Source organism: Antennarius striatus, chromosome 3 (assembly GCF_040054535.1).
Source record: "Antennarius striatus isolate MH-2024 chromosome 3, ASM4005453v1, whole genome shotgun sequence".
NCBI lineage: Eukaryota > Metazoa > Chordata > Actinopteri > Lophiiformes > Antennariidae > Antennarius > Antennarius striatus.
In genome coordinates, this window is record NC_090778.1 from 20,696,645 (window position 1) to 20,723,097 (window position 26,453).

The following is a 26,453-nucleotide window of genomic DNA, read 5'->3' on the forward strand; positions in this document are numbered from 1 at the left end:
AAGTCCTCCTTTGCATTCACAATTAAATAGTAATGCATGCACTGAAATGGGTTTTTAATTTATTCAGATTATGTTCCACATTTCCTCTAGAACAGAAAAGCAACAAAAGACAAATCGTCACCGCTGAAAGCTGCAGGTGAATTAAGGTGCATTTACAGCTAGATAAAAACCTGATGATGAAATACATACATGCGTAGGCCCAGCCACCTTGGGCTCTGCTCTTGGTTTCTGCCTGTTAAATGCCAGCTGTTGTTGTTGTTGTTGTTGTTGTTGTTGTTGTTGTTGTTTTTTCTAGCCGCTGTTGTTGGGTGTTTGCTCACTGGGGAATGGTTTTGTCTTTTAATTGGGATTATAGGAGTTTTTATTACCATTCCAGTCAGCACCTACATGGGAATGGAACAATAATTTGTTCCTCAGGTTCTGGTAACAACTAGTAAGAGAAGTTGGTCTAAGCACTCTACACGGATGGTAATTTTATGATTAAAGTTACATTAATTTGGTAATATTCTAAACACCATGAAAAGCATGACTAACTATAGAGTTATTTAATCACTTTAAAGATTTGAAACAATTAAAAGCACTTAAGAACACTGTTGGATCAAACCATCAGGTACTTTCAGAGATTGTAGCCAGGTTAGGGTTAATTTAATATATTCTGAAATAAATGAGTAATTTGATCAGTCTCCTCAAAGGGCTCTGCTGTCCCAGGAAGTACAGGTAAGAAGTTTCTAAATGGACAGTTTGAAGTCAAGTCAGTAACTTTTTTTGGATGATTTTTTTGACTAACCAACATTTTGTATTTTTAATGTTAGAGAGGTTATTCTATTAAAAACCTCAACTTTTCACATGACACTGACCTGGCACTTTTGACTCTAGTGGATTTGTTTAATGTAAACTATATTTAATAGAAAAGTTAAAAAGCATCCTCTGGGACGCTGAATTAATTGTGTTGCGGTGGGTTTCATGTTTACAAGGGGGGGGGGGTCTGTCTTGACTGGATTGGACATACAGCATCAGTATTGTCGTCCTTTGGGTGCGCTGCGCTGCCATCCATTGAGCCACGTCAGGCCTGTAGCGACTGCTTGTCTTTACCGCCTCTCCAAGGTTAGAGGCCCGCCCGATAGACGGGAACCACTCGAAGGGAAGCAGACGCTTTGGAGAGGAGCTGACATCACGACACCAGGAATTAAGTTTTCTTGGGAAAAATCGCATTTTCTTTGAGACAGTTGTTTTCAAGTGTTGCTCGCACCAACGAAGACGTGTGTCCACCTTATTTCGTCCTTATAATTAGGCGGCGCAACGAAGAAAACCATCGCTGTCCTCCGTCTTTATTTGGTGCTTAATGGAAACGCGTAATCATAAGAAATGGTTGCATTTGGAGAATATCCGTGAACTCGAACGTCTCCTTCCGACATCGGTGCGTCAGAGAAGACACCTCAGCTAGCTGGACTCCGGGGTTTTTGGGGTGTGAAGTCTTCACTGTGCACCGTGTGCTGCTGAAGTGAAGGTGACTTGCGCCCCGTCGCAGTCAAGGCAATGCGGAGAGGAGTCGCAGGCGCTCATCCGGTGCTTGTGATGCGCTCTGAGGCTCGTCTGGGAAAATATTTGCTCCGTCTCCCACACTAGAGGGGAGGAACGTGAGAGAGATAGACTGAGAAACAACCATAATTGAGTTTCGACCCAGCCAGTTGCTGGTGAAGGTGAATTGAGTGCAGACGGAAGAATAAGGTGAACAGTAGGTGCAGGGGTGGCGCGGCAGGAAGGGAAACAGTGGTGGAGTTTGTGGGGGCAACAAGACAAAACCGTTCTGCGTTAGGGCTGTTTTTTTAGTGGATGTGTATGCATGAGTTCTGCATCGAATGGGCGCAAAAACCGCCCCAGATCCGCTGGAAATATATTCCAGATCGGCAAGCCTCCTTACCGAGACCCACAGAGGAGGGAGAGCACCGAAAGTACCCGCAGAGCCCAGCGCGTCGTGGCCGACTGCAGAATGGTAGGTTTGCGGCACGTCGGTGCCTGCATGGTGCCTCCGATGAGGAGCGCAAATGTTATTCTCTTAACCCGTCTGTCTTCTACCATCCCGTCCGTGACTGATGAATGAACAGGCTGTTAAAAAGCTGCAAAGGAAAAGAAAGAAAAACCTACTATAACCCGATCTGGAAGCCTAAAAATAGCTTTATGAATTTGCATCGCTTTGTCGGCAGTGAAGCCAAACCAGATCACCTCGGCGTGGACGTGGAGTGTGTAATGTACCAGGACTGTGAAAAGCTGCTGGTGATTTTGGGACTGATTTTTTTTTTTTTTTTTAATTGCGCGTATTGCAAGATTATCCAGGAGGCTTTCGAGATGTTGACACATAAGTGTCGTGTTTTGACAGATGCAGGCAGGAATGATCATTTTTTGCCAGCCCTGCTTCACTCTTTCACACATCAGTGAACGTCGTGGAACCTCGATGCTTGTAGACGTGAGCACGAGGAGGATGTTGTGCCACGCAAGCTGCACACAATCTCACGCAAACCTCCAAACTTGGCATAATGGAACCTTAGAAAATCTATGCGCTGACTGCGAATTAGTTGATGGCTTTGCTTCATGTTTTATTCGGGCACACGCTTTTATCAGAGCACAATAAGATTTGGTGAACTCTAATGTGTAAACTTGCTTTTTTTTTTTTTTAATAGTGCGCCTAATGAAACCCACTCTGTTGCACCAACAGTGACTGATAATTTGTCCCCAGGTTGGAAAAGAATCACAATAGTGTCGCTCAAGGGCGTTGCTACACATCGAGCTCTATTTGGGCACATAGGCACCATTATTAAAACCCAAATTGGTTTTGGCTTGAATCTCTGCTCTCTGTATGAAATGTGCTTTTTGAGATTCTTGTTCTTACAAAAGAAAAAAAAAAGAATCTAAAGATAAAGAAGTTACGTGATGTATCTTCATGAAAGTATTTCAGCTTCTTTTACAAACAATTTCAACATGTTTTGTGATGTAAAAGTCATAGTATGCATATCGAAATAACTGCCAAACCTGACTTGTTCAGCTGGTTCTGTTTTTTTGGATTAAATATATCCTAGAAATACAGAATTAAGGTATTTCTGTATATATACCCAGTACAAAGTCCAAATTCGCATTCATTTTCTAAACCTGTTGCGTGTTCATTTGATATTTTAGATAATAACAATTCTATAAATAAAAGCAAATCAAATGAAACATGTTATTATTTTGAAATGGCGCCCCATTTAAAAAAAAAGTCCAGTGATGCCCCTGCTACTATTGGATGTAGTGCTGCCTTGCATTTTGATCTAATTTAATGCCACTACTACAACAGCAGTCTGTATTGTTATGTGTGAAGAATTTACTCCAATAGTTAACATGGGAAATTATATAATTTTTAATGCTATTTCAATGTTACACAGATCGTCCAAGAATTCAATACACTTGTGGCTCTGTACCGTGAACTGGTCATCTCAATCGGCGAAATCACCGTCGACTGTCCCTCTTTACGGTCTGAAATGCTGAAGACCCGAACCAAAGGCTGCGAAATGGCGAGAGCGGCACACCACAGTCTCTCCTTGATATCAGGGTGAGTGGGTACACTGTCACGGTTGTGAAAATTAATGCCTTGTAAAATTGCTCTCAGGGTGTGCAAATGCAGCAAAAGGGGTACGCTGCAAAAATGCTTGATCTGAAGTTGAAAAGTATTTAATTTGCACAAGCATCCTTTGTTTTAGGCTCACGTATCATTAAGCTCATTGCTCTACGTTCTAAAAAAAAATATCCAGGACTGTGTAAAAACAGTGAGACTGGAATGAGATAAAAAATTGAGAAAACAGAATGAGATCAGCTTTCACCAGTCACAATGTCTCTAATTGCTAAAGTAGGTGGGACTGCTGTAGGAATCAATCACAACAGCACACTGTAACTGACCACTTGCCATTAGCATCAGTCTATAAAATGTTCATGTCTGAAGTGGAATGCTTCCCAGGATGAACGACTGGATAATGTGGAGCCAAAGTGGTCATTGTTGAGATTTAAAATGTACTGAGGGGCCCCATGTGTGTCGTGTGTGTGTGTGTGTGTGTGTTTTGTTACTCTTGAGGTCTTCAAAACATCCAGATACCGAATACTTTCATTTTTTTCAATAGCTATGATCTTATGTGATTGCCCATGTGTATTTGTTTGTACACAAAAAATCTTGAAAAGTTGTCAACAGGTTTTGCTTAAATTATTGTGCGTGGGTGGATCTAAAGTCAGGGTGATTTTTTTCCACGCTTTACTACTGACACAATGACATATTACCTGAACAATAATGAGCTAATCAAAACAGAAATAACCAAGAAACCAACACTGACAAGCTCTCCCCCTCTTCTTCTTTCTGGGGCTGACTGATAAACAAATGTTACAGGATTTTGTTTTGACATATCCTGGGAACTCTTTTCCTATTGTTTGGGTTTTAGTGACAATGGCGTTGGCGGAGGTTTGCCTTTTCTAAGTGCTTTCTAGTTGTCAGATGTTATTGTATTCTGCTGTGCATGATATTTATAACAATCCAAATCCTTGTTTTTCGTTAACACTAAACATCGTAAAAGCTCTTTATATTATGTGTTTAGTTCAGGTTTGGGGTAAAGATTCAACTTAAACAGTAGTGATGGAAGCCTGACATTGGTTGACTCGTCCTGCATCTTCCTTTGAGCCAAGTGTCTGCTCATTAATGTTGGGTTGAAGAAGAAGAAGAAAAAAAAAACCTGATGCTTGGAATTTGAAGGTTCTCTGTGAGGCTAAGATGCTAGCTGACCTGGCACCCATAAACTTTCTTAAACAAGAAAGTAAACCTTACAGCCACCTTGGGTTAATTTAAATCGGTTAGGAAGATGTTATTTAAGTTGTACCTTTTACAATTGCAAATCTTGCTTTTCTAATTAAAAAAAGTATCTTTTCAAAAGATGCTTAAAAATCACAGTTTAAAGAGGTACCTTTCTCCCAGAATGCAATGAATTCTGGGAGAAATAAACATGATTATAGCATGAATATTAGAAATCAGTCATTTAAGTTAAGGTTCTGTAAATTCACCTGCAGACGCCACAACACCGTGAGGAGGTGAAAGAAAAGCACGAGAGCAGACATTTGAAAATGAAACACACGTGCTGCAACCTACTCAGACAGTGATGTGCACAACCGCATTGATTAGTATGTAGGTCACCATTTGTGTTATGACCTCCAACAACAGGCTCATGTGGGGTTGCTCTCGCCCTGTCTCTCCAAACATCTGTATGCAACAAGTTTGACAGAAGGCATAGTCTATCAAACTGAAGAACAGAATTCAGTGAAATTCCACACACATTCTGAAGGAGACCCAAAACAAACATCTCATAATTGACTTCCTCAGTCTTCTATAATTTTCACATATTTAGGAACATTTAAAATTTGAATTTCCTGTCATCGTGCTGTTATCCTACTATTATGGAGATTATGATCCATCCAAATCAGGTCAGGTTAAGTTTCACTAATTGTGAAACACTCCAACTTTTTGTGTGTCTCTTGATGTGTAAAAACATCAGCATGCCTTTAAGAATAGTAGTAATTTATTAGTATATTAATTGGTATTTCTATTATCATATTATTGACAATTAGTAGGGCGACTGCTGTAGTTCAGGAGGAATAGCAGTTCTCCATTTATTGGATGTAATGTTTTCTCTGCCTGAAGTCAACATGTGTCATCTGTGTTTGAGTCATTGTGTGAATAGTTACATCTACTGATGAACAGGTAATATCTTGTACAGTACCCTCTGTGTGTGAATGGCTGAATGCTCCTTTTGCTGGAAAGCGTTTGAGCTGGTCAGTCATAGCAGAATAGTACAACATCAGTCCAGCAAATGCAATAGTAATACCATAATCACTTTTAATCATCATTCAGTACAACATGCATCAAGTGGATTAACATACAGAAGACATACTATGAATTTAGACTAATTTACAGATAAAACTGTGGCCAGTGTTGCGATGTAATGGATTGTACATTGATTGAAAAAAGAGTTTCATACCAAGTTTCCATCAGAAGCTGAGGCTACTACTTTGCAGGAGAGTCTGCATCCACTTAATTTCTTTAAATTGACAGTTGAAAAGTTTTACAATCTGCAGAATGAGGCGAAGTTGAATTTATAACCACGGAAATGGCAAAAACCTTTTAAAAAGACAAAATTTTAAATATATTTTACAATGTTTTTAGTTGTTGTTAGGAACTTCCATAAAAAATACACCAAATATTAAACCAAATACGACTGAAGGATGGATGAACAGCTGGATTATTCCAATATCCCTTTCCCTATTTTGTTCATGTTAGGCGAAATGATGATCAGATGAATACTATATATAATATACAATATAAATAGTATAATTGTAGGATGTTTGCAATGATAGTGGTTTTAAAAAGTAAGGGTACTATTAGACCAATACCAGGCACCAGGTATACTCTGACTGACATGCCTTCCAGAACACATGTTCATTGACGACCTATGACATCACTGAATAGTGTCCCATTAAACTTTTCCCATATTGATTGTAGGGATGAGCTCCGAATATGTCAGCTATTGCCTGTTTCCTGGCTCAATAACTAATCCACTTGCGATATCCTTTCCGCACTCCCAAGAATGGATACCCGTGACTGTCTCTTACATGTATGATCAAATCAACCTGTAATATATGGGTCCTTTAAACCAACCACGACAATGTCTGCTGCATATTTCCAGTCACGTGCAAACATCAATCCCACAATAACCTCTAAATAGTTTCTTTTTATTACAAGGCTTTAATAGAGGCTCATTTAAATCTTTGGAGAGACAGTGCAGACCCATTATGCTCTTCACTGTTCTATTTCTAATATGTAGCTCGTAATTATAGAGCTAGATGCACTTATACACTTACAGTGCACTATCTAGTTCTTGAACTTCCTGCTGTTGATATAGAAATAGAAATGGTGCAGCATCTTTAGAGAGAACTCAAAGTTCCCTGTGATAACAGCAATCACATAATGCTATCCTGTCTGTCGCTATAAACAGTATTGCACCGATGACAGCTGTGCTTTAGCAACACATCTATAGCAGGCATCACTGTGACAAAACAAGGATCGGAAGGAGATGCTCGCTTTTGGAAGAGAAATGCAACAGCCTGATTCGTGTGAGAAATATTTGTACCAGGTGGAAGTTTCACGCCTTTCAGCGCTGTCGCTTTCACATGCAATATCACACCCGATGAATATCACCTGCTGTAGTTTCCCCTAGAACAACTGATTTACATGGACATGAAGCTACTGTGATGTTTAACAGCTTTAATATAAATTTATCATTTAATTAATTAATTCTGCAGTGTTTTATTCATTTCCAATTAAATTCTCGGACAGCTTTAAAAGCTAGAAATATAGACAGACTAAGAGCATAACAGCAGCAATTAATAATCATGCAGAATTGAGTAAGCAGTAATTTTGACCTTGTTTGATGAAAGAATTTACTATTCATCATCTTTTTCTTTTCCTTTCTGCTTTTCCCTTCAGGGGTCGCCACAGTGAATCAGTTGCCTCCATCTAACCCTGTCTTCTGCATCCTCTTCTCTCACACCAACTACCTTCATGTCCTCTTTCACTACATCCATAAACCTCCTCTTTGGTCTTCCTCTAGGCCTCCTGCCTGGCAGTTCAAAACTCAGCATCCTTCTACCAATATATTCACTATCTCTCCTCTGGACATGTCCAAATCTCAGTCTGGCCTCTCTGACTTTATCTCCAAAACCTCTAAATGTGCTGTTCCTCTGATGTATTCATTCCTGATTCTATCCATCCTAATTTACTATTAGTTCATTAGTAATTTACTGTTAGTTTATCATTTATTCATTCAATCACAAAAATGTAGCATAATTAGAGCCTAGTTATACTCATTCTGTGCATGCTTAGTTAAGAGTTACCTCATTATTTAAAAAAAAGGCTCACATTTCAATCACAGGAAAAAATCATAGAAAATATCCATTTACTGTATATCCATTTGAAACTGAATCCTGACCTGAAATTGGATGTCAAAAAAATCAAAAGAAAAGTCAGGTTGGGCCAGTTCTCAAGAGATTAAAAAGAGATTTTTGAGAATACTGTATTTGTTTATGTAGATAGTCTTTTTTATGTCCTTGCCTGCAGTTTGGGGAGGTGAAAATAAGACTCCATGACATGGTCAGCACATACACGTGTGCATGCAGGTCCTGACGGATACATGAATCTGTGTAGCCTACCTCATTTCTGGGTATCAAAAGAGATAAACCATTATGAAAAAGAGTCACAACCATATTGTTAATCGGTATATTCGGCGGTCATCAGCCAGTAATTGTGTTGTGTTCATACTGTTTTCCATTTTAGACCAGAAGATGGCGAGATCCACCCCGAGATCTGTAGGCTCTTCATCCAGCTGCAGTGCTGTCTGGAGATGTACATCACTGAGATGCTCAAATCTGTCTGCTTACTGGGCTCCCTGCAGCTCCACAGGAAAGGTTCATATAGGAATAAACTTCATGGCATTACTTTTTAGAACTTCACAATAGAGTTAGTGTGTAGCTGTTACTGAATTTAATGAATAGCACGTGTGCTACGTAGCATCCTTTGTTTCATTCATAACATCAGGACACGAGAAGCTTTCAAAATGTATACAAAGATGAAATTATTTGACCACTTCCTAACCATTTTCTTTATTTTGATCATAAATTAAAATGTCACTAATAGTTTTACTGTTAAAAAAAAAAAACACTGCATGTATGTGAACAATTTTAAACTTTATTTTACCAGTAATATGCTTGATGTGTCTTAATGCATGCAGTGGTGATACATGTTAAAGCTTGTCATGCTTTGTGTGCCAGGTAAGGATTCCTGCGGTCCTCCAGGGGCTGACAGTAAGACTGAGGACAGTTCAGACATTCCCATCCTTGAGGACACCTCCTCCTCCAACACTGACTATCCTCATCTGTGCTGGCTGGTGGCCACCGACATAGAAAATATAGAAAGGTAAGTAGATGACAAATGTCCCATGGCTCATGCTGTGTCCTTTTACACATTTTTTTTTTCTGCATAATAGATACAACTGCATAAAAGGTCTTGTCTTGCAGGGATATGAGGGAGATGAAGAACCTTCTCAGTAAACTCAGGGAGACAATGCCTTTACCACTGAAGAACCAAGGTAAAATAGAAGCTAAACAGGAGCTGTTTTTTCCTTCATGCCCTTACGCACACATGCACACACCTTAACCTGGTAGAATGGCAATGCTCATACTGGATATATACAAGACATGTTGGGATCAAGTGTGACTGAGGCTTTAACTATGAGAGTTAGTTAGGGTTAGACATATATGCTTTCAAATATCATGAATCAGCGTTTTGAATGAGTGCATTGTGTCTCTGAGTCATTTACTATGGAAAAGGATTAAGGCCTCAGGATTCACATATATTTTCTCTTTATTTTAGAATTCTTCTTTTATTCTCTGAAAGCTTTTAATTTTATTATTGTTATTTTCAGAATTCTGACAAATGCAGAAGTTAAGGTGTGTTGGAGGTGCTAGAAGACCCTATGTAATTATGGACAGCTGGAACTAATGGCCACAATGACCTAAGTTTAACCTAAATATACGAATGCAGCTTTCTATGTTGACATTTTTTTCTTGTTACTATGGTTGAAAGTGCTTTTAGAAATAAGTGATCAAATGTACCCTATAGTAGTGTACGGAAGTGTTTAGTATGACATAACCAGATGGTTGAGGTGGCCCTGAAACTGACCCTTTAGTACATCATGATACTGTGAGTAATGACAATGTTTTGAGGCAAAATGCAAAGCAAAGTAAAAGCGGAAATGCTTGAATGTGGGCTTCCAAAGGTTGAAAAGTAAACAAAACAACAAAGAAAAGTAAGAAAGAATATCATTCTTCAAAAAATGTCTGACTAGCTGTTGTTTGTGTTCTTGGGTTCAGATGACAGCAGTTTGCTGAACCTGACTCCCTACCCACTGGTCCGACAGAGGAAGAGGCGGTTCTTTGGGCTCTGTTGCCTGGTCACCAGCTAAGGGTCTTCCCTTTGTGGGTAGTAGGAGGCGGCAACAAAGACACCATTAACCACTGTCCTTCACCACCTTGTGTCTCCCACCAATCGATTACTGCCATTTTCAAATAAATTGTCTTTCTTTCTCTTTTTTTAAGGCTCTCCATTTTATAATTTTATTTTGTAATACAAAAAAGAATTGTAACTGCAGTGTAATGAAAACAATAGTCATGAACATATATTTTAAAATATTTTGCAACAAATTGTACTTTTTTTGTTGAAGTCAGATATCTGCTTGTTCAATGTAAAAAGGAATGAAAGGTCATTTGAAAAATGTCAATGTGCAATTACTTCTGTGAACTTGAGTGTGTGAAATGAGGATTCATGTTTAAAAAGGGAATTTAATCGTTTGTTTTTGTCAGATTTAATGTAATAACTTAAGAATATCATCCACACATTTGAGGATGGCCCTTGCAATGGCAAAGTTATACATTCGTCTAAGCTGAGATGACAGGTTTGTGCAGAGTAAGTTTGTTATGTATTACAGTCTCAGTTTCTGTTTCTTGTTTTTCTTCTCAACGTACTTTATTTAGTCTTCCATAAACTAAGAACCTGTACCCAATTTTACCTTTCCAGCTTCAGAATGGAATATATGATACAATAATCAAAAGAAAACTTATTTGCACACAATATCTATCCATAAATTGAGACATTATACATGTATATACATATGCTCTTTACGCAAAGCTCTTCGGATTACTTTCAGAGTTGGAGTTGGTGAGCAAAGATTCTTCTGGTTGGAATAAGCATGGAGGCTTTTCCTCTGTCTCAGACGGCCGATGCATACAGAGAGCAAGCTTCACTGGTCTTGCTTCTTAAAGTTTGGGGCACAGTAAAGGTACAATAGGCAAGCTAAGGTCATTTTACATTGTTAATAAAAACAACTTTTGTTATTGAAACCAAAAAAGTTGTGTGTTTTCTGTGGGGAGGGGGGTTATAGCTTGAAATTTCCACTGGATGGAGACAAACTCCAACTAAATAACTTTTTAAGAGCTGATGAAAAACTTATAACATTAAATTATTTGAAGGATTAATTTGATTTTTATTGATGAATAAACCATTAATGTTTTATGAATATTTAAAATATCTTAAGTTGGGGATAAACTACCCAATGTTTAATGGATATGTTTTTATTTTAATGTTTTCTTACATTTATCTGTGGAATGAACAACATTTCTTCTCATCATGTAGTATTGAGTGACTGACAATTTTATTAGCTGTCTCACCAAAACTTTACCCTGTGAATCTTTGCCTGCAGGATGTACTGTATGTAGCCTGACAAATGCATGCAAGGATGCACTGAAGGCCTCACACCCAAACAGCAGTAGGACAGGATTCTACTAGTTTTACATGGAAACGTAGAGATATTACTCATTCTATCCATATTGCAGATGACAATAAAACTGACTTACTTTTCTAAACAGATTTATCAGGTATATAAAACACTGTGTGTTTTTAATATTCTCATTAACATTATGTTAAATCCGTAGACACTGATCAAAGGATGTTATCTCAGTCTTAAATAAGTGACTTAAAAGTTGTCTGATCATAAATTCATCATAAACAGGAAAAACAGGACAGTATCACCCTCCATTTCTTACTAATAGAAAAATCTGTGTCATTACAATTGTATTTAGCAGATATAGAGACATCTTAAATGAAAGGAGATCCAAAAATATACTGGTCTGCTTTTCATTTTGTGTTGACTAATCTTTCACTATCCATTTGTACGTTTTTTGTTTTGTCTGGATTCAATTAAGTGTAGAGATCATAACATTTATTTGAGGACAGTTTCTTCAAGACTTTAAGCATGTGTTCTATCTGTCACTCACAACACCTCTTTATGCTAAATATTACAACCAAGCAACATATATCTGCCAAAAATACAAATGCTAGTTGTTGAGGAGACATTGAGTAGCTGATGTCCTTGCGCGCGCACACACACACACACACACACACACACACACACACACACACACACACACACACACACACACACACACACACACACACACACACACACACACACACACACACCATGGGGAGGCAGCAGGCCAGAGGCAGGAATAGACTGTCAGGAGGGGCTTGCTTGGCAGGCTGAGTGCATCTGGTAATTAAAGTACAAGGCATTTTTGGAATAGACCAATTCTGTCATGGCTTGAACAAGACTGGTGGTGAACCCAAAAGCACGACAGACAAACGGGCGGGTCAGGAGTCTCAAAAAGGGTTTATCCAAACAGGCCGGGGTCAGGTATCGGGTTACCAGTCCAAACAGACAAATCAGACAGACGGCAAGCAAACAGGCAGAATCCAATAATCCAGGCGGGGTCATACATAAGAGGCAGTCCAAAAAGCCAGGCAGACAAATCTGAGGTGGAGTAAATGAAAGGCAGGGCCTGGGAAACAGGCTGAGTCAATAGGGACGGCAGTGGCTCAGCGGTAGAGCAGACGCCTTAAGACCAGATATCAGCCAGCCATCGGTGGTTCGACTCCCGCTTCCAACATCTTCTGGGTGTGGGCTGACAGTGGGAAGTGCAAGCTCGCCCCTCAGCCACTGCTGAGGCGCCCTTGAGCAAGGTGCCGTCCCCTCCACAAGCTGCTTATTGGGGCGCACCCTGAAGTCGCGACACGTCACTCTGCCTCCCCATTACTGACTGTTGTTATTAATTGCATGCAAACAGGCCCCTAGTGTGTGGTGTTTGTTCAGGGGCCTGTATACAGTGTTTGTGTGCTCTAACTAACACATATACAGTATAAATGCATGTACAAGTGGAGTGTAAAGATGATTTTCCCATTATGTGGATAATAAAAGTGATTTAATCTTAATCATTAAAGTAGAACAGACAGGATACAAAAGGCTGGGAGGTCAGGGCGGACACTAAATAATCTGGCAGAGAACAGAAGGCTAAGCTGGCATATGAAGGGAGTGGCTGCAGGTGGGTGAAGAGAAGGCAGGTGAACTGATTGCAATGAGGGCAGGATCCAAAATGACATGACAGGTTAGTGAAAAGAAAAACAAACAGAAACTGTTAGACACAAAGTGTGACAAAATCAATCCGGGTCAAAGATTTTCATGGTGATCTTTGGAAAGGTTTGGGAAACAATTCAAAACTCAGATGTAAATGGCATGCATTTTATATATAACATAAATCAAAAACACATTTTACATGAGGTTACAACAATACATATTATGTCTCCTGAGTTGAGTATACCTATGACAAATATATGTAATAATTTATTCAGAAACATTCATTAAACATTTACTATTTACTGCTTTTCTTTATGTAGGTTTACATAATGGCTTAATGCATGCATAACACTTCATTTACTGTGAGTGCAAGTAATGGCATAAAACCACTGATACAATATTAATTTACTGGGAAATTAGGAGAAGTGTTGTAAAGGATTAATGGGTCAAGAAATAACAACTAAGGGTCATAAGGCCAAAAGCTCTTCTTGAATCCTCAGGAAGTGCAAGGAAGGATGCTGACAACGGACACATTCTCCCCTTTACATCGTCGCAGTCCCGCTTCACATTCGCTCATGGTCTGGTCTGCATTATCCCCGACACGAACACACACATTGGATCCTGGGTTTGAGCAATCTGCAGAATCCTTACAGCGACATTCATTCGTTTGATCTGACAGAAGGGTATAGAGGCAAATGAAAATGCAAAAAATTCAAAATACCGTTTGTCATAATTGAAAATGTGCAACTTTAGTTGGTCATACCATTGCAGGTCTCCCACATGTGACATTTGGTGCATTGTGTTGCGTTGCGTTCAGGCCACGTGCAGGAGCTGTCTTCAGCTATTATATGACTCTTCCCCAAACACTTGAGGGCATGCATTTGGCACACACTCACAAGAACGGATTTTTTATTCACAGCAAAAGTGGCACATACCTCTAAAGATGAACTGGTGACAAAAAACAAAAAACAAAAGTTGTCTGCTGCCACATGATTAAGACAATCAATACAATGTGTAAACAGCCACTGGACCAGTTTGATGGTTGCTAGCAGGGTGTGAGCATTTTTACCTCTGCTGAATGAACTTTATCATTGGGGGTGTAGAGGCTAAGCCAAGCTTTAAACCACTGAGGTATTCTACCGCAATTACGTGAATGACGTGCTGATGTGTTTTCTTTAAATCAAAAGTCTGACGTGCCACTTTATGTTTGATTATTCTGTTTTATTTCCATTATGTTTCTTGGTTAAAATGATCAATAATTAATGTTAATAGCAAAGCATTCGGAGTTCAGCGTTCAGCGGTCAAAAAAATGTTCATGCTTCCAGGCAGAAATATAACCTGGCAAACATCTGTTCCTCATTCCAAATGTCCCCAGTAGACACAATATATCATTTAGCTCTTACAGGGGGAAAGTCCCATCAATAATTAAAATCATACACACACATATACACACACATACACACACACACACACACACACACACACACACAAACACACACACACGCGCATTTTATATATATACGTATGTGTACACTATATACATTTTTTAAATTTTATGTATATGTATATATACGCTATCTATAAATACCTTATATAAATACATTGCATGTTCATTCACTGCTCAGACTTTTGCAGAAATGTGTATAAAAGAAGGACGAAATGCTGCAGAATCCTGATAAATCCTCCTGCAATGTCCACGTGATTGGGCCTTACCTATGGTTCTGAAGCCTAAGTAGGCCATCTTCCACATAGTGTTACACATGTCTTTATTAAATTTGTGTTAAATGTGAATGTTCAACTGGTCAGAATTTAGGCTCATATGACCTCACATTAACCTTAAAAAGAAATAGGCCCACTGATTGCTTATTTTTCCATTATAATTAAAACACTAAAAAAATTTGCCCCTCAGTTTATTTGTTTTTTAAACTAGTTGCTAGTTTAGACTTACCCACACTCAGACGGCATTTTGCAAACACATTGTCCTCTGGAAGGCTTCTCCCATGTCTCACATTGTACCAACTGAAGTTGGGGCATTTGGCCTATAAATCCATAGAATGTATTATTACATAACTGTAATTCATTATGTTAAAAACAAACAAATAATATAAACATATACATGTACTGTATATAGACAGACAGACAGACAGAGAGACGGACGGACGGATGGACGGATGGACTGACAGACAGACGGGTGGGTAGAATGTGCAGATGTACTATATGCTGCACATTAAATAATTTATATGAACTTTGAAGTAAAAATCACCTGGACTGCATTTGATGTCTGTTGGATTTGGCGAAAAGTGCAAACTGGGGTCACATATAATTGTGGTTTCACCAAGAAGCTGTCTACCCACTGGACAGGACAATGTGACTGAGTCTCCTATGCCATAGGCCTGATGTAAAGGAGAGGCTATGACACCATCAGCAAGGGACTCCAGTTTGCAGCTTGAGACTGGAGAAAAAAATCAGTGTTAAACGAGGAAACACTGTAGTTCACTGTGATGTGACCACAAATGTTATACACTGGATGCTCATACTGACCCGTGCAGAGTCCAGGTCTGCCAGACCAAGTTTGATCGGAATTGCATTCTATGATGTTAAGACCAATGAGATGGAACCCGTCAGTGCAGCTGTACTCTACCTTGCTACCAACCAGGTAAAGGTCCTGCAGATCCTTTAGAGCACACATGAGAAAAAAGAGAAGGAATAGGTTCCATCTTTTAGTCTTGAATTTTGTACAGAAAGAGAATTAGATAGCTGTGTAAGTCAGTTTGAATGTAACTATCATCCATATGTGGAACAAATTTATATTTACAGATCTTATAATTATTATTAGCTTATTATATTAACCAAATTGCAGGATTTATCCATATTAGATATAGGTGTGTCAGGCTGGCTCAAGTTTAACTATCTTTACCAGGATGTAGCCATTGATTAGAGCTGGTGGGGTTGCACACCTCTGACTTGATTGGAGCATGTCCCTGAAACATTGTGGTTCCATGGTTCTGTATCGAAATGGGATGATGCACAAAGTCGGCAAAGTCTCAGAGCTTGCTCGTATTGAGAATCCAAAGCAATTACTCGTTGTGATATCAGAAAATTCATGCTGAAAAATAGTCACGCTCTAACTTTAAGTACTCCAGATCTTGATCTTCACAGTCAGACGTTGCTATTGAATCTCCGATGCAGTGTCGACCCCCATTCTGAGGAATAGGATTAGAGCAGGTTCGACTTCTGGACCTTCGCGTCCCAGAGCACGATGACCAGGGAGACCAGCAGGACCAGCTACCATGGGTCCCTCCTTGATGACCAGCATAGACAGAGACAAAGAATGAGAAAGTGAGGAACATTAAGTGTGGCCATTAAAGGGTTACTTGGATACTGTATTCAGCCTAGTGAAACAGAAACCCACCATTAAATAAAATTAAACTATAAAGAAAAAGAAAGAGAGGACAAATATACTACAATACAAGATAAAGGTCAAGGTGCAGAAATGTTGTTCAGCAGGTTTTGCAACCTTTTTTACAGGCCTGTTGTCTCTGTCTGCAATCTAAATTGTAAACTAGGCTCATTGGCTGCCATTGAAGGCTTTGTGAGCAGCAGACATGACATTGGTAAAGACCTTCCTATCAAACACTCAGGAAGAAAACATCACATTATTAGGTCCCATATTATACTTTTTTTAATTCAAGTCATTCAGCTTCCAAATATCCAACTACACCGTACTTGAAATGTCTTGCCTCAAAGTGATCTGTGGTCCTCAATATCTTTGATTGAATATAAAATCACTTCCGCCCCCAAAAGCTCTGCATTAATGGGGCATGGCTCTAAGCTCCCTGTCTCCCCCCTTCCCCCCTCTGTCAACACTCCCTGATATACCTGTAGAGGTCTGGAAGTGTCTAGGAAAGGTGGCAGTAGAGTTCCTGACTGGGTTGTTCAACAGGATCTTAGATAATGAGAAGATGCCTGAGGAATGGAGGAGAAGTGTGCTGGTGCCCATTTTTAAGAACAAGGGAGATGTGCAGAGTTGTGGCAACTACAGAGGAATAAAGCTGATGAGCCATACAATGAAGTTATGGGAAAGAGTAGTGGAAGCTAGACTAAGGGTAGAAGTGAACATTTGTGAGAAGCAGTATGGTTTCATGCCAAATAAGAGTACTACAGGTGCAGTATTTGCTTTGAGGATGTTGATAGAGAAGTACAGAGAAGGCCAGAGGGAGCTGCATTGTGTTTTTGTAGATCTGGAGAAAGCTGATGACAGGGTGCCCAGAGAGGAACTGTGGTATTGTATGAGGAAGTCTGGAGTGGCAGAGAAGTATGTTAGAGCAGTGCAGGACATGTATGAGGACTGTAAGACAGTGGTGAGGTGTGCTGTAGGTGTGACAGAGGAGTTCAAGGTGGAGGTGGGACTGCATCAGGGATCAGCTCTGAGCCCCTTCTTGTTCACTATGGTGATGGACAGGCTGACAGACGAGGTTAGACAGGAATCTCCATGGACTATGATGTTTGCAGATGACATATTGAACTGTAGTGAGAGCAGGGAAGAGGTGGAGGAGAAGCTAGAGAGGTGGAGGTTTGTCCTGGAAAGGAGAGGAATGAAGGTTAGCCGCAGTAAGACAGAGTACATGTGTGTGAATGAGAGGGACCCAAGTGGAAGAGTGAGGTTACAGGGAGAAGAGATCAAGAAGGTGGAGGATTTTAAGTACTTAGGCTCAACAGTCCAGAGCAATGGAGAGTGTGGAAAAGAGGTGAAGAAGCGTGTACAGGCAGGATGGAACGGGTGGAGAAAAGTGTCAGGTGTGATGTGTGATAGAAGAGTTTCAGCTAAAATGAAAGGAAAGGTGAACAAAACTGTGGTGAGACCAGCGATGTTGTTTGGTCTAGAGACAGTGTCACTGAGGAAAAGACAGGAGACAGAGCTGGAGGTAGCAGAGATGAAGATGCTGAGGTTCTCTTTGGGAGTGACCAGAATGGATAGGATCAGGAATGAGTACATCAGAGGGACAGCACATGTTTGAAGTTTTGGAGATAAAGTCAGAGAGGCCAGACTGAGATGGCTTGGACATGTCCAGAGGAGAGATGGTGGATATATTGGTAGAAGGATGCTGAGTTTTGAACTGCCAGGCAGGAGGCCTAGAGGAAGACCAAAGAGGAGGTTTATGGATCTAATGATGGAGGACATGAAGGTCATTGGTGTGAGAGAAGAGGATGCAAAGGACAGGGCTAGATGGAGGCAATTGATTCGCTGTGGCGACCCCTGAAGGGAAAAGCCAAAAGGAAAAGAAGAAGAATCTTCACAAAGACCAACCAAGATGTAAGACCCACCTTGAGGATCCTCCAGATCAGCTCCATGCTCACAAGCAAGGCCAGATGTGCCGGGTTTACAGATACATTTACATTCATCTCCATCCATAAAAACCATGCCGTTGTTTCTGCAGGGTCTGCAGTGGCAGGAGTCAGTCTCAGAGAGGTACTGCTCTATGGCCCTACGAAGGTAGAGCTTCTTCACCCCAGCACACTGAACCTCCTTCACCAGCTCAGACAGCGGTCGCAGCTGACAAAGAAAGAGTTAATACTGCAATGAAAACTAAATGAAACTAAAATATACATATTTTTATTTTAAAAAAAAGTTGATTCTGCTTTCCTTAACCTTTTGGTTTGTGACCTGTGGAAATGACCGAACAGAGTCAGCCCAGTTTGAGTATGATTCCCAGTTCTTTTCCACATCAGCTGGCTTCATGGTCTCCAGCTGTGCAATTTGGGAAATTCCTCCTCCCTTCACATCCACTCTTTTTAAAGTGGTACCCCTGGTATTGACTTTTTTTTTTTAATGATGAGATGATGGATCACAGACAGGTTAAAAAACGTTCAGGTTGTCTTAAAGTGAGTGTTAATATGCTAGAATAAACTGTACCATTAGATGATGATGAGCTTCCTTGACCACCACTGCGGCAAGTCTCATGGTAAATGGGAAAAAAAAGGATCCACCGCTTAGTCCTTTCACATTCATGAAAATGTGAGCTTTCACTGACTTAAAAAACAATTGAAAGAAGAAAAAATAAAACAAACACATATCAGTGCAACTTAGCAGCAGGATTGAGACAACACTTTATGAATGCAATGGTAAATTTATCACCCTGATGTGATGAGCTTTGTTTTTCTCACAGATTCATGACAATGATAAGTAGCTATATATAAAAAAATCTTTTTCTAAACATGTAAGAAAATAAATCACATCTGTAATTTTAGGTTCAGTTTTTACAAGAAAACAAAGGTATGTACATGTGTTGCTACCGCTCGGTGGCTGATAACAAAAGATGCTTACAGAGGAATTTTTCAGTTTCTTCACCAATCTTGACGACGACCTTGAGGGAGCCTCCAAGGCTTCCTTCAGCCAGGTAGTGTGTTCCAAACCTTTCCAAAACCTTCCTGTATGCAGCTAAGTCATAGACTGATGGGAGGTTGACCAATGACTTCCAAAACTCCTCAGATATTGGGATGTACTGAGGAGCATTGCTCTGGAATTGAGCTACCTCTATATCATTCTTTAGAATCAAAACCTTCTGCATCTGGAAGAAATTAAGGGGAAAATTACCTTACATAATTTATATTACAAAATTCTACTTTAATAAATATGTTATATTTTTACAAGAAGTTGCGGTGACAAAAGTGTGCGATCCAGCTCACCTGACTTCTGTCATGTGATTCGTGATAGTCATAATTTTTATATCCTGTTATGGTCCCAGACACTGTCGCTCTCTTGACAATGTCCTTTGCATAGTGCCATTGACTGGTGAACATTTCATCGCTGAAGTCATTCTGAGCTTTCACCTAATTATAGCACAGTTGCAAGGTGAACTTTTTCAGTTGTTTTAAGTCCACATGACAATGAAACAATGTGCACAAAAGAATACTCAGCTCTGACACCAAGTCTTTGAAGGAATGACCAACCATGAAGCTATACTGGATGGTGCTTAGTGGCAGCCTGAAAGATTGAGCATGGACACCGCTGAATATGGTTCGACACTGGCCCCCAAAGCTCTTTGTGTTGATGACACTGGCCCTCTGCTTCCCTGACACCACATCAAACCTACAAAGGACAGAAGTATCAAAATTGTAGTTATATAGCACCTGCTTGTATACATACATGCACAAACACCCGTAGGTGCATGTCATCTTTTGTCACTTGCCCAAATCCTAGCAGTTCAATATTTGGTGGGAGAGCTGAATCTGTGCAGACAATGTATTTCTGAGGGCCGCAGTTTTCATCCAGACCATCTTCTTCACAGTCCTGGTCTCCGTTGCATACCAAAGACTGGCTAATACACTTGCCTGAAGTTCAAAAAGAAAGTTGCCTTAGAGTCTGTTTTTTAATCCTGCCTGACAATGTCTATGTTGAGTTTAAAGTTTTATTTCTAACCTGACCGACAGCGAAATCTGTCTCCACAACCATCTTCTAAAGGGCAGCCTTTTGTTGTTTCGCATGGCCTAGTCTCAGTTCGCCCTCCATCGCAGGGGGTCCCTCCAAACTGACGGTAAACAGCCATGACTCTGCTTCTCGTCTGTAACATACCACAGTGACATTAGAAACTGTTCAATTTAAAATGAATCATATATGAAGCAGTTGTGCTGTAAAATTAGTATTTAAGATAAGATAAAGATAGACTTTAATGGTCTCAAACTGGGAAATTCACATTTCATCATCAAACCTGTAATTTTGTGCAGCCATCACACTCTGACCACTCGCCATATGAGCCCCACTGGCAGTCGACTCTCTGCTCACAAAACCTTGGATGTTGAATCAGAGCAATATATATGAAGACACCAAGAAATCAATGCAAAATTTAATCATATAAATGTACATAAAGTTATAAAATTGTTAATTAAAATGTCTGTGCACGTTCTCAGATATCCAGGTCATGGTTATCCAAAGCTATTTAAATCAATCCACTGGACTTTATTAAAGTCCAGTGGATTGATTTAAACAGCTTTGAATGTTAATTAAAACTAGATTTACCCTTTGGCCACAAACAGTAACTGCAACCATGGCAAAGTGGCTATGAGGACTTGAACAATGTTCTGGAAAAGTGGAGAAAACCATAAAAAGAGACAAGATGGGAAAGAGAGAAAGATGATGTCACACATTAAATACTAAAATAATCGTCAGAGCTCAGGGAATATGGTATGTAAAATGTCAAATCTACTTGCCTTCATGGTGACTGAAGAGCAGCAAACTGAAGAGTTCTCAACAAGCTCTGATGCTGCTTACTCAGATTATATAAGTTCTGTTCTAATGGGAGCACAAGTCTCATGAAATTCCAGGGAACCGTGTGTGTGTGTGTGTGTGTGTGTGTGTGTGTGTGTGTGTGTGTGTGTGTGTGTGTGTGTGTGTGTGTGTGTGTGTGTGTGTGTGTGTGTGTGTGTGTGTGTGTGTGTGTGTGTGTGTGGGTGGGTGTGTGTGTGTTTGAGACAGTGAGAAGGAGTCTGCCAAAAAGCTCCTCCAAAGTATCACTGTGGAATCGAAAGTGAACATTCCTCTTGGAGTCAGAATGTCTACGTGTGCTCCCCTTGACTGCTGATCATTAAGAAAATAAATCACATTTTCTCCCTTAAGGAGCAAGAGAAGAAAGGATGAAAGTAGGGACAGTAATAGACGCAGCATTTCTTTCATCAAGTAAACAATGTATGTTTTTCTTGCAGCAGATCATATGTGCTTCTTGTGAGAAAAAAGCAAATTGATTCCAACCCACTGAGCACATGCACTGCTTCTCGTCTCTCTTGGCCTAAAAACTGAAGCTGTTACAAAAAACAAAAATGAACTGTGAAGCTCATATTGGTGCAGTTACAAAGCCCTAGAATAAACCTTCAAATCTAAATCACAAATGTTCTACAATGTAATCTCACATCATTAAAGTCACATAAAATCTAAAACGCTGACATTAACTGTGAACCATCCTACAAATGCCATTACTGTGCCAAGATAAGCTGATAATAACCATTTCAAATTTCTTTGTCTCAATTACCGTATTTTTTTCATCTGTAATGTGTTGAAGGAGGGATATTCACCAGATGAAAGCTTTTATAGACAGAAAAAGTCAACAAATAGTTTTAGTATAAGATGTGATATACTCTAACCAGCACTGGAGGGCAATAGAGCCTTTAGAATGACTCTGTCTATCTGGAAGAATCGAGGATCAAGGTAGAGTAAGTTGAAGGTCATATAGTCCTGAGTACTTAAAGGATTAAAATAGCATCTGGTCTTCCCGAGTTGGGCATTGTCTAAGAATTAGTCTACATTTATTGCAGATCAATTAACATGTAACTGTTAATAGTTAATCCAAGCATTGAGAGGAGCAGAGGGCCAATGATAATGGTCATGACAATCACATCTGTATCAACAATGAGATGTCTTGAAGACAAACTGATTATCTGCCGTATAATTACAGCATTGTATTCCCATATTTGGATTTTGCAGGCCAAACCTCCATCTAATGAAGGCCAGACATGCATCGTCACAGCCGAGGGTCCACACTGTGTACATCTACCACCTACTGTAAAAGGAATATAGGAGGAAAAACAAAGTCAAATAAGCATTTTCTTATCACAATTTCAGTTAAAAAAAATTAAAAACAAAACAAAACAACCTTCATCAATCTAAGCATATTACTCTGAAGTGCTTTTTCAGGTAGGTCATTGCATTTTTAAAAGATGTTTTAGTCTACTGTCATCTTAGATGCGTATCTGGCAATGGAAGCCTTATGTTTAATCAAGTGTCTAGAAAAACTGCATTATTGTTTAAATTAATCTGAAAATATCAAAAAGTCTTGAGAACATAAATAATGTCATTTTCAGGGCAATCACAATGTGGTCAAACACTTTTCTGTGTTCCTAAATGACTCAGTGACTGTACAGCAGCTAGCCAAGTTCATGTTGCTCAGGCTCCAATAACAGTTGGCTCAGACAACAAACCACCAGACCATAGCCTCCATTAGTGTCGCTTCTGTGAGTCTCTACATGTTTGAAGGACATTTTTGACATCCCCATCTGCAATGGAAGTTTAGTCTGGGAGGCACAGACAGATAGACATTTAATTAATCTGTGCTTGCTCTGCTCTAGAATTAACATTGTGTTTCAGAAAGTTCAGCAATGATATTCATGTCCCGACAACCCAGTGCTTAAAATACATACTGTGCGATAGTCACAGCCCTAACTTGATTCACAAAGGGACCTTTGTTTCATATTATGCTGCACCATGTCTGCTTCAGAAGAGAATCAGTTCCATCCTACAGGTACCTGAGCACTCAAAAATTTCAAATAAAACAAGTTAAAGACATGCTACTCTTTCTCTGTTAACTGACAATGATGGCTCAAGCATACCCCAAACTAAAGGAACATTTCTGATTTTGGTGAAGCGCTGCAAAGTTAAATGTAAAATGTAATAAGTCTATTTATATTTGCTTTCAAGTTGGGGGAAGTTAGGCTGGTTGCAGGTCCCCAGGTAAAACTCCATGACCTCAAGCCTCCCATAACAATTAGCAACGTTAGTGGCCCCAGAGAATCTCTTGCAGCTGGATCAGGTATTAAAGCATTCCATTACGACCAGGCTCACCTCCTCACCTTCTCTTCTCCTGGCCCTTGGAGCTACTGACATCTTCATACATGTAATCTGATATCTCCCCTGAGACCATTCCCACACCTAAGATGTCCACACTCTGGATAGTGGGTTCATATAACTGTCTGTACTGTTGCCCTAACTTTAATCATGTTAAGCAGTTGCTATGAAAACATCTCTTTGCTATTCCCTCTGCTCAATCACCTGTAGTGCTCAGTCTCGCCTCTCTTGAGCTGCATAATCCCCACATTGACTTCTGCCGACAAAATCATTAGCAAGAGTGTTTTCTGCAATTCCCATCGCATTCAGTCTCCTCCCCTCCCATGAACCTCGCATTCTCTCCTGTGCATGAGGTTTCCAGGAGACAGAATCCTTTCTGTTCATTCCACCATTTTAACAGCTGTGATAAGGACTGATTAAAGGATTGATTATAAGCTTGGTCTTTGGTACCCCTTTGCCCACATGTGACCTCTACATATCCAGAAATAGAATCAAATAATAGATTCATGACTCCATGGCGACTGAATTAATCTGCCCCCCTCCCCGCCTCCACAAGCTGATGGCAGGGTTCTTCTTTCAGAGAAAAAAGGTCATTCCCTGCTCGATGGCACTGATTACACAGATTTGAGGACATCACTTCCATTGTATTGGTTGGATCTTTGCAACATCCACCAACTTACTCAAAACATGTATGGGAACAAATGGAACACCCATTTCAACAACCACTAAAGTCACTTTGAGTACACAATTATGTTTTTTGTCATAGCCAATGCTAAATCAGTTCTGCAGGCCATTGGGAACAATGTGCTCAGCAACCTGCCAGCCTGCTCTGCCTGTGCTGCAAACAAATCCTTCCATCAACCACCAGCTGGCTTGCTGCACCCTCAGCCTATTCCCAACTGCTCGTGGTCTCATTTTGCTATAGACAATGTTACAGGACCCCCCCCCCCCACACACACACACACCTTTGAAGATAACACTACCACATGTGTCATTGTTCACTGTCTTTTTGGCTGTCCTGGAAGTTGCTATAGCTCTGATGCCCAAAATCAACACATTGTGAACCACTGGCTTGTATTCTCTTACAGGGCTGTAGACAGTGTGACGCTGTCTACGGAGAGAGAGAGGGTGAGAGAGAGAGAGAGAGAGAGAGAGAGAGAGAGAGAGAGAGAGAGAGAGAGAGAGAGAGAGAGAGAGAGAGAGAGAGAGAGAGAGAGAGAGAGAGACCACAAATAGACACAGACAGAAAGATGGAGACATACTTTATGGTTAGGAAGCTGTTTCACTGTCACTGATGTAGATTTACAATGATTGCAATTTAGACAATTATGTGTTGAGGTAATTTGGTGTGATTAAGAGGGATGAACATTTTAATATAAAGAAAGAAAAAAAAATCTTGCATGCTTGTCCATCATATCATCAAAGGCTGGTGATAATATGATGGACAAGGTCATAGCAGCGGTCGCTTCTGACTGATGGCCCTTTCAAAGAGAATGATGTGACATAAACATAACCTCTACTCTCTTTTTCTGTGTCCCTCTGCCTCAGTCTTTCTCTCTCTCCAGCTGCACCCATGGGTCATTAGCTGTTTCCATGCCCATGTTCCATGTTTCCTGAGCAGTCATGTCGATTGTCTGTAATCTATTGTGTATCCTCCACCACTGATATTCAATTTTGTATGAAGGCTAACAGTTTCTCTTATTTTATGAAGCTGTTTTACATCTCTATTACTGTAATATTAAAAATTATCGTATTGTAGCTTTGATTGGACAAATTGTCATTGCCTGTGTCATTTATCCTCATCACTAGACACAGAGGTGGTGAAAATACTCCTCCTCCTCCTCCTCACACTCCAAACTTTCCTGAAACTGCATTTTGTTACTGCCCCTCTTTAAACTGTCTGAATGCCATCATCCATCTCCACCTCCTACACCTCTGCATCCTCCTCATCTGTGTGCTTGCCTGTGTTTGCATGACAGAGAAAGGCACAGATAAGCACAGACTCATAAGCACAGCAGAAGCATTCCTCATTTGCATTATCTTGTCTCTCCAGTGAATAACTGTTTCGATAAAATCCACGAACATACATTACTGTATTTCCTTTTCTGTCTCCACAGAGAGCATTATGGCCGGAAGTCTATTAGGAAATGGTATTGAGAACGTTGATTTGCTGCAGACATTAGATGCACTTTTTAATAATTTTCACATCATGTGCACGAGAATTTGCACAAGAAAGTGAATTAATTATGTTTTCTCCCTTCCCTCATTTGCAGTCAGTAACAATGAAAGCACTCAAAACACTTAATACACATTTAGCCAGATGGCCATAATCATAATATAGCACTGGGCAGCTTCCAGAGAAGTATGCATGCAGGCATCTACCACATTGTTCAATTAATCCAGTCTTAATGAGTGTAAAACACCCATTTTATGACCTTATCTTTAAACATAAGATTGACCTTTAAAGGCAGCCAGACCGACACAGAACACACTGTTTCCACTTTGTGAACAACACCTGGCTGCAAATGGCACATGCTGAGTAACGAAGCACAGTCTCAGCAAGTCACTTTGGGTGCCACTGCCCACCCACTTCCATCCACATCACCCTGGAAACTGGATGATTCCAGGATGATCCTCTGCACAGATAAGTAATAGAATACAGGTACGTTGGCTTAAAAGCTGCAGCTCTACTTTAGGTTTACAGCACTGATGTTTGGGAACTGAATTAAATCACAATATTTCTGGATTTAATAATAACT

General features: G+C 40.0%; 2 protein-coding genes across 2 annotated transcripts; one reads left to right on the plus strand and one right to left on the minus strand.

The window, feature by feature from the left end:
- Nucleotides 1-1,089: 1,089 nt before the first annotated feature.
- rgs7bpa (regulator of G protein signaling 7 binding protein a) lies at nt 1,090-11,012 on the plus strand. The gene is made up of 6 exons (XM_068311074.1): nt 1,090-1,993; nt 3,417-3,583; nt 8,393-8,523; nt 8,887-9,031; nt 9,133-9,203; nt 9,988-11,012. The coding sequence occupies exons 1-6, from the start codon at nt 1,844-1,846 to the stop codon at nt 10,077-10,079; spliced, it is 756 nt and encodes a 251-aa protein (XP_068167175.1). The 5' UTR covers nt 1,090-1,843; the 3' UTR covers nt 10,080-11,012.
- Nucleotides 11,013-13,233: 2,221 nt separating this feature from the next.
- c7a (complement component 7a) lies at nt 13,234-21,407 on the minus strand. Its single transcript, XM_068311438.1, has 18 exons — nt 21,291-21,407; nt 21,100-21,161; nt 20,792-20,870; nt 20,503-20,644; nt 20,273-20,414; nt 20,034-20,172; nt 19,770-19,913; nt 19,408-19,651; nt 18,997-19,113; nt 18,733-18,899; nt 18,408-18,636; nt 16,212-16,383; nt 16,000-16,087; nt 15,624-15,756; nt 15,346-15,534; nt 15,031-15,121; nt 13,846-14,030; nt 13,234-13,754 (listed from the first exon to the last, which is right to left on the minus strand). Exons 1-18 carry the CDS (start codon nt 21,294-21,296, stop codon nt 13,579-13,581), a joined length of 2,505 nt encoding a protein of 834 aa, XP_068167539.1. The 5' UTR covers nt 21,297-21,407; the 3' UTR covers nt 13,234-13,578.
- Nucleotides 21,408-26,453: the final 5,046 nt, after the last annotated feature.

Coding starts and splice junctions, on each gene's coding strand:
- c7a (XM_068311438.1), bottom strand. Junction 15,122..15,345: donor AGACATCAAATGCAGTCCAG/GTGATTTTTACT, acceptor ATGGATTTATAG/GCCAAATGCCCCAACTTCAG. Junction 13,755..13,845: donor CATGTGGGAGACCTGCAATG/GTATGACCAACT, acceptor CCCTTCTGTCAG/ATCAAACGAATGAATGTCGC.
- rgs7bpa (XM_068311074.1), top strand. CDS start 1,844: ATGAGTTCTGCATCGAATGGGCGCAAAAACCGCCCCAGATCCGCTGGA. Junction 3,584..8,392: donor AGTCTCTCCTTGATATCAGG/GTGAGTGGGTAC, acceptor TTTCCATTTTAG/ACCAGAAGATGGCGAGATCC. Junction 9,032..9,132: donor GACATAGAAAATATAGAAAG/GTAAGTAGATGA, acceptor CTTGTCTTGCAG/GGATATGAGGGAGATGAAGA.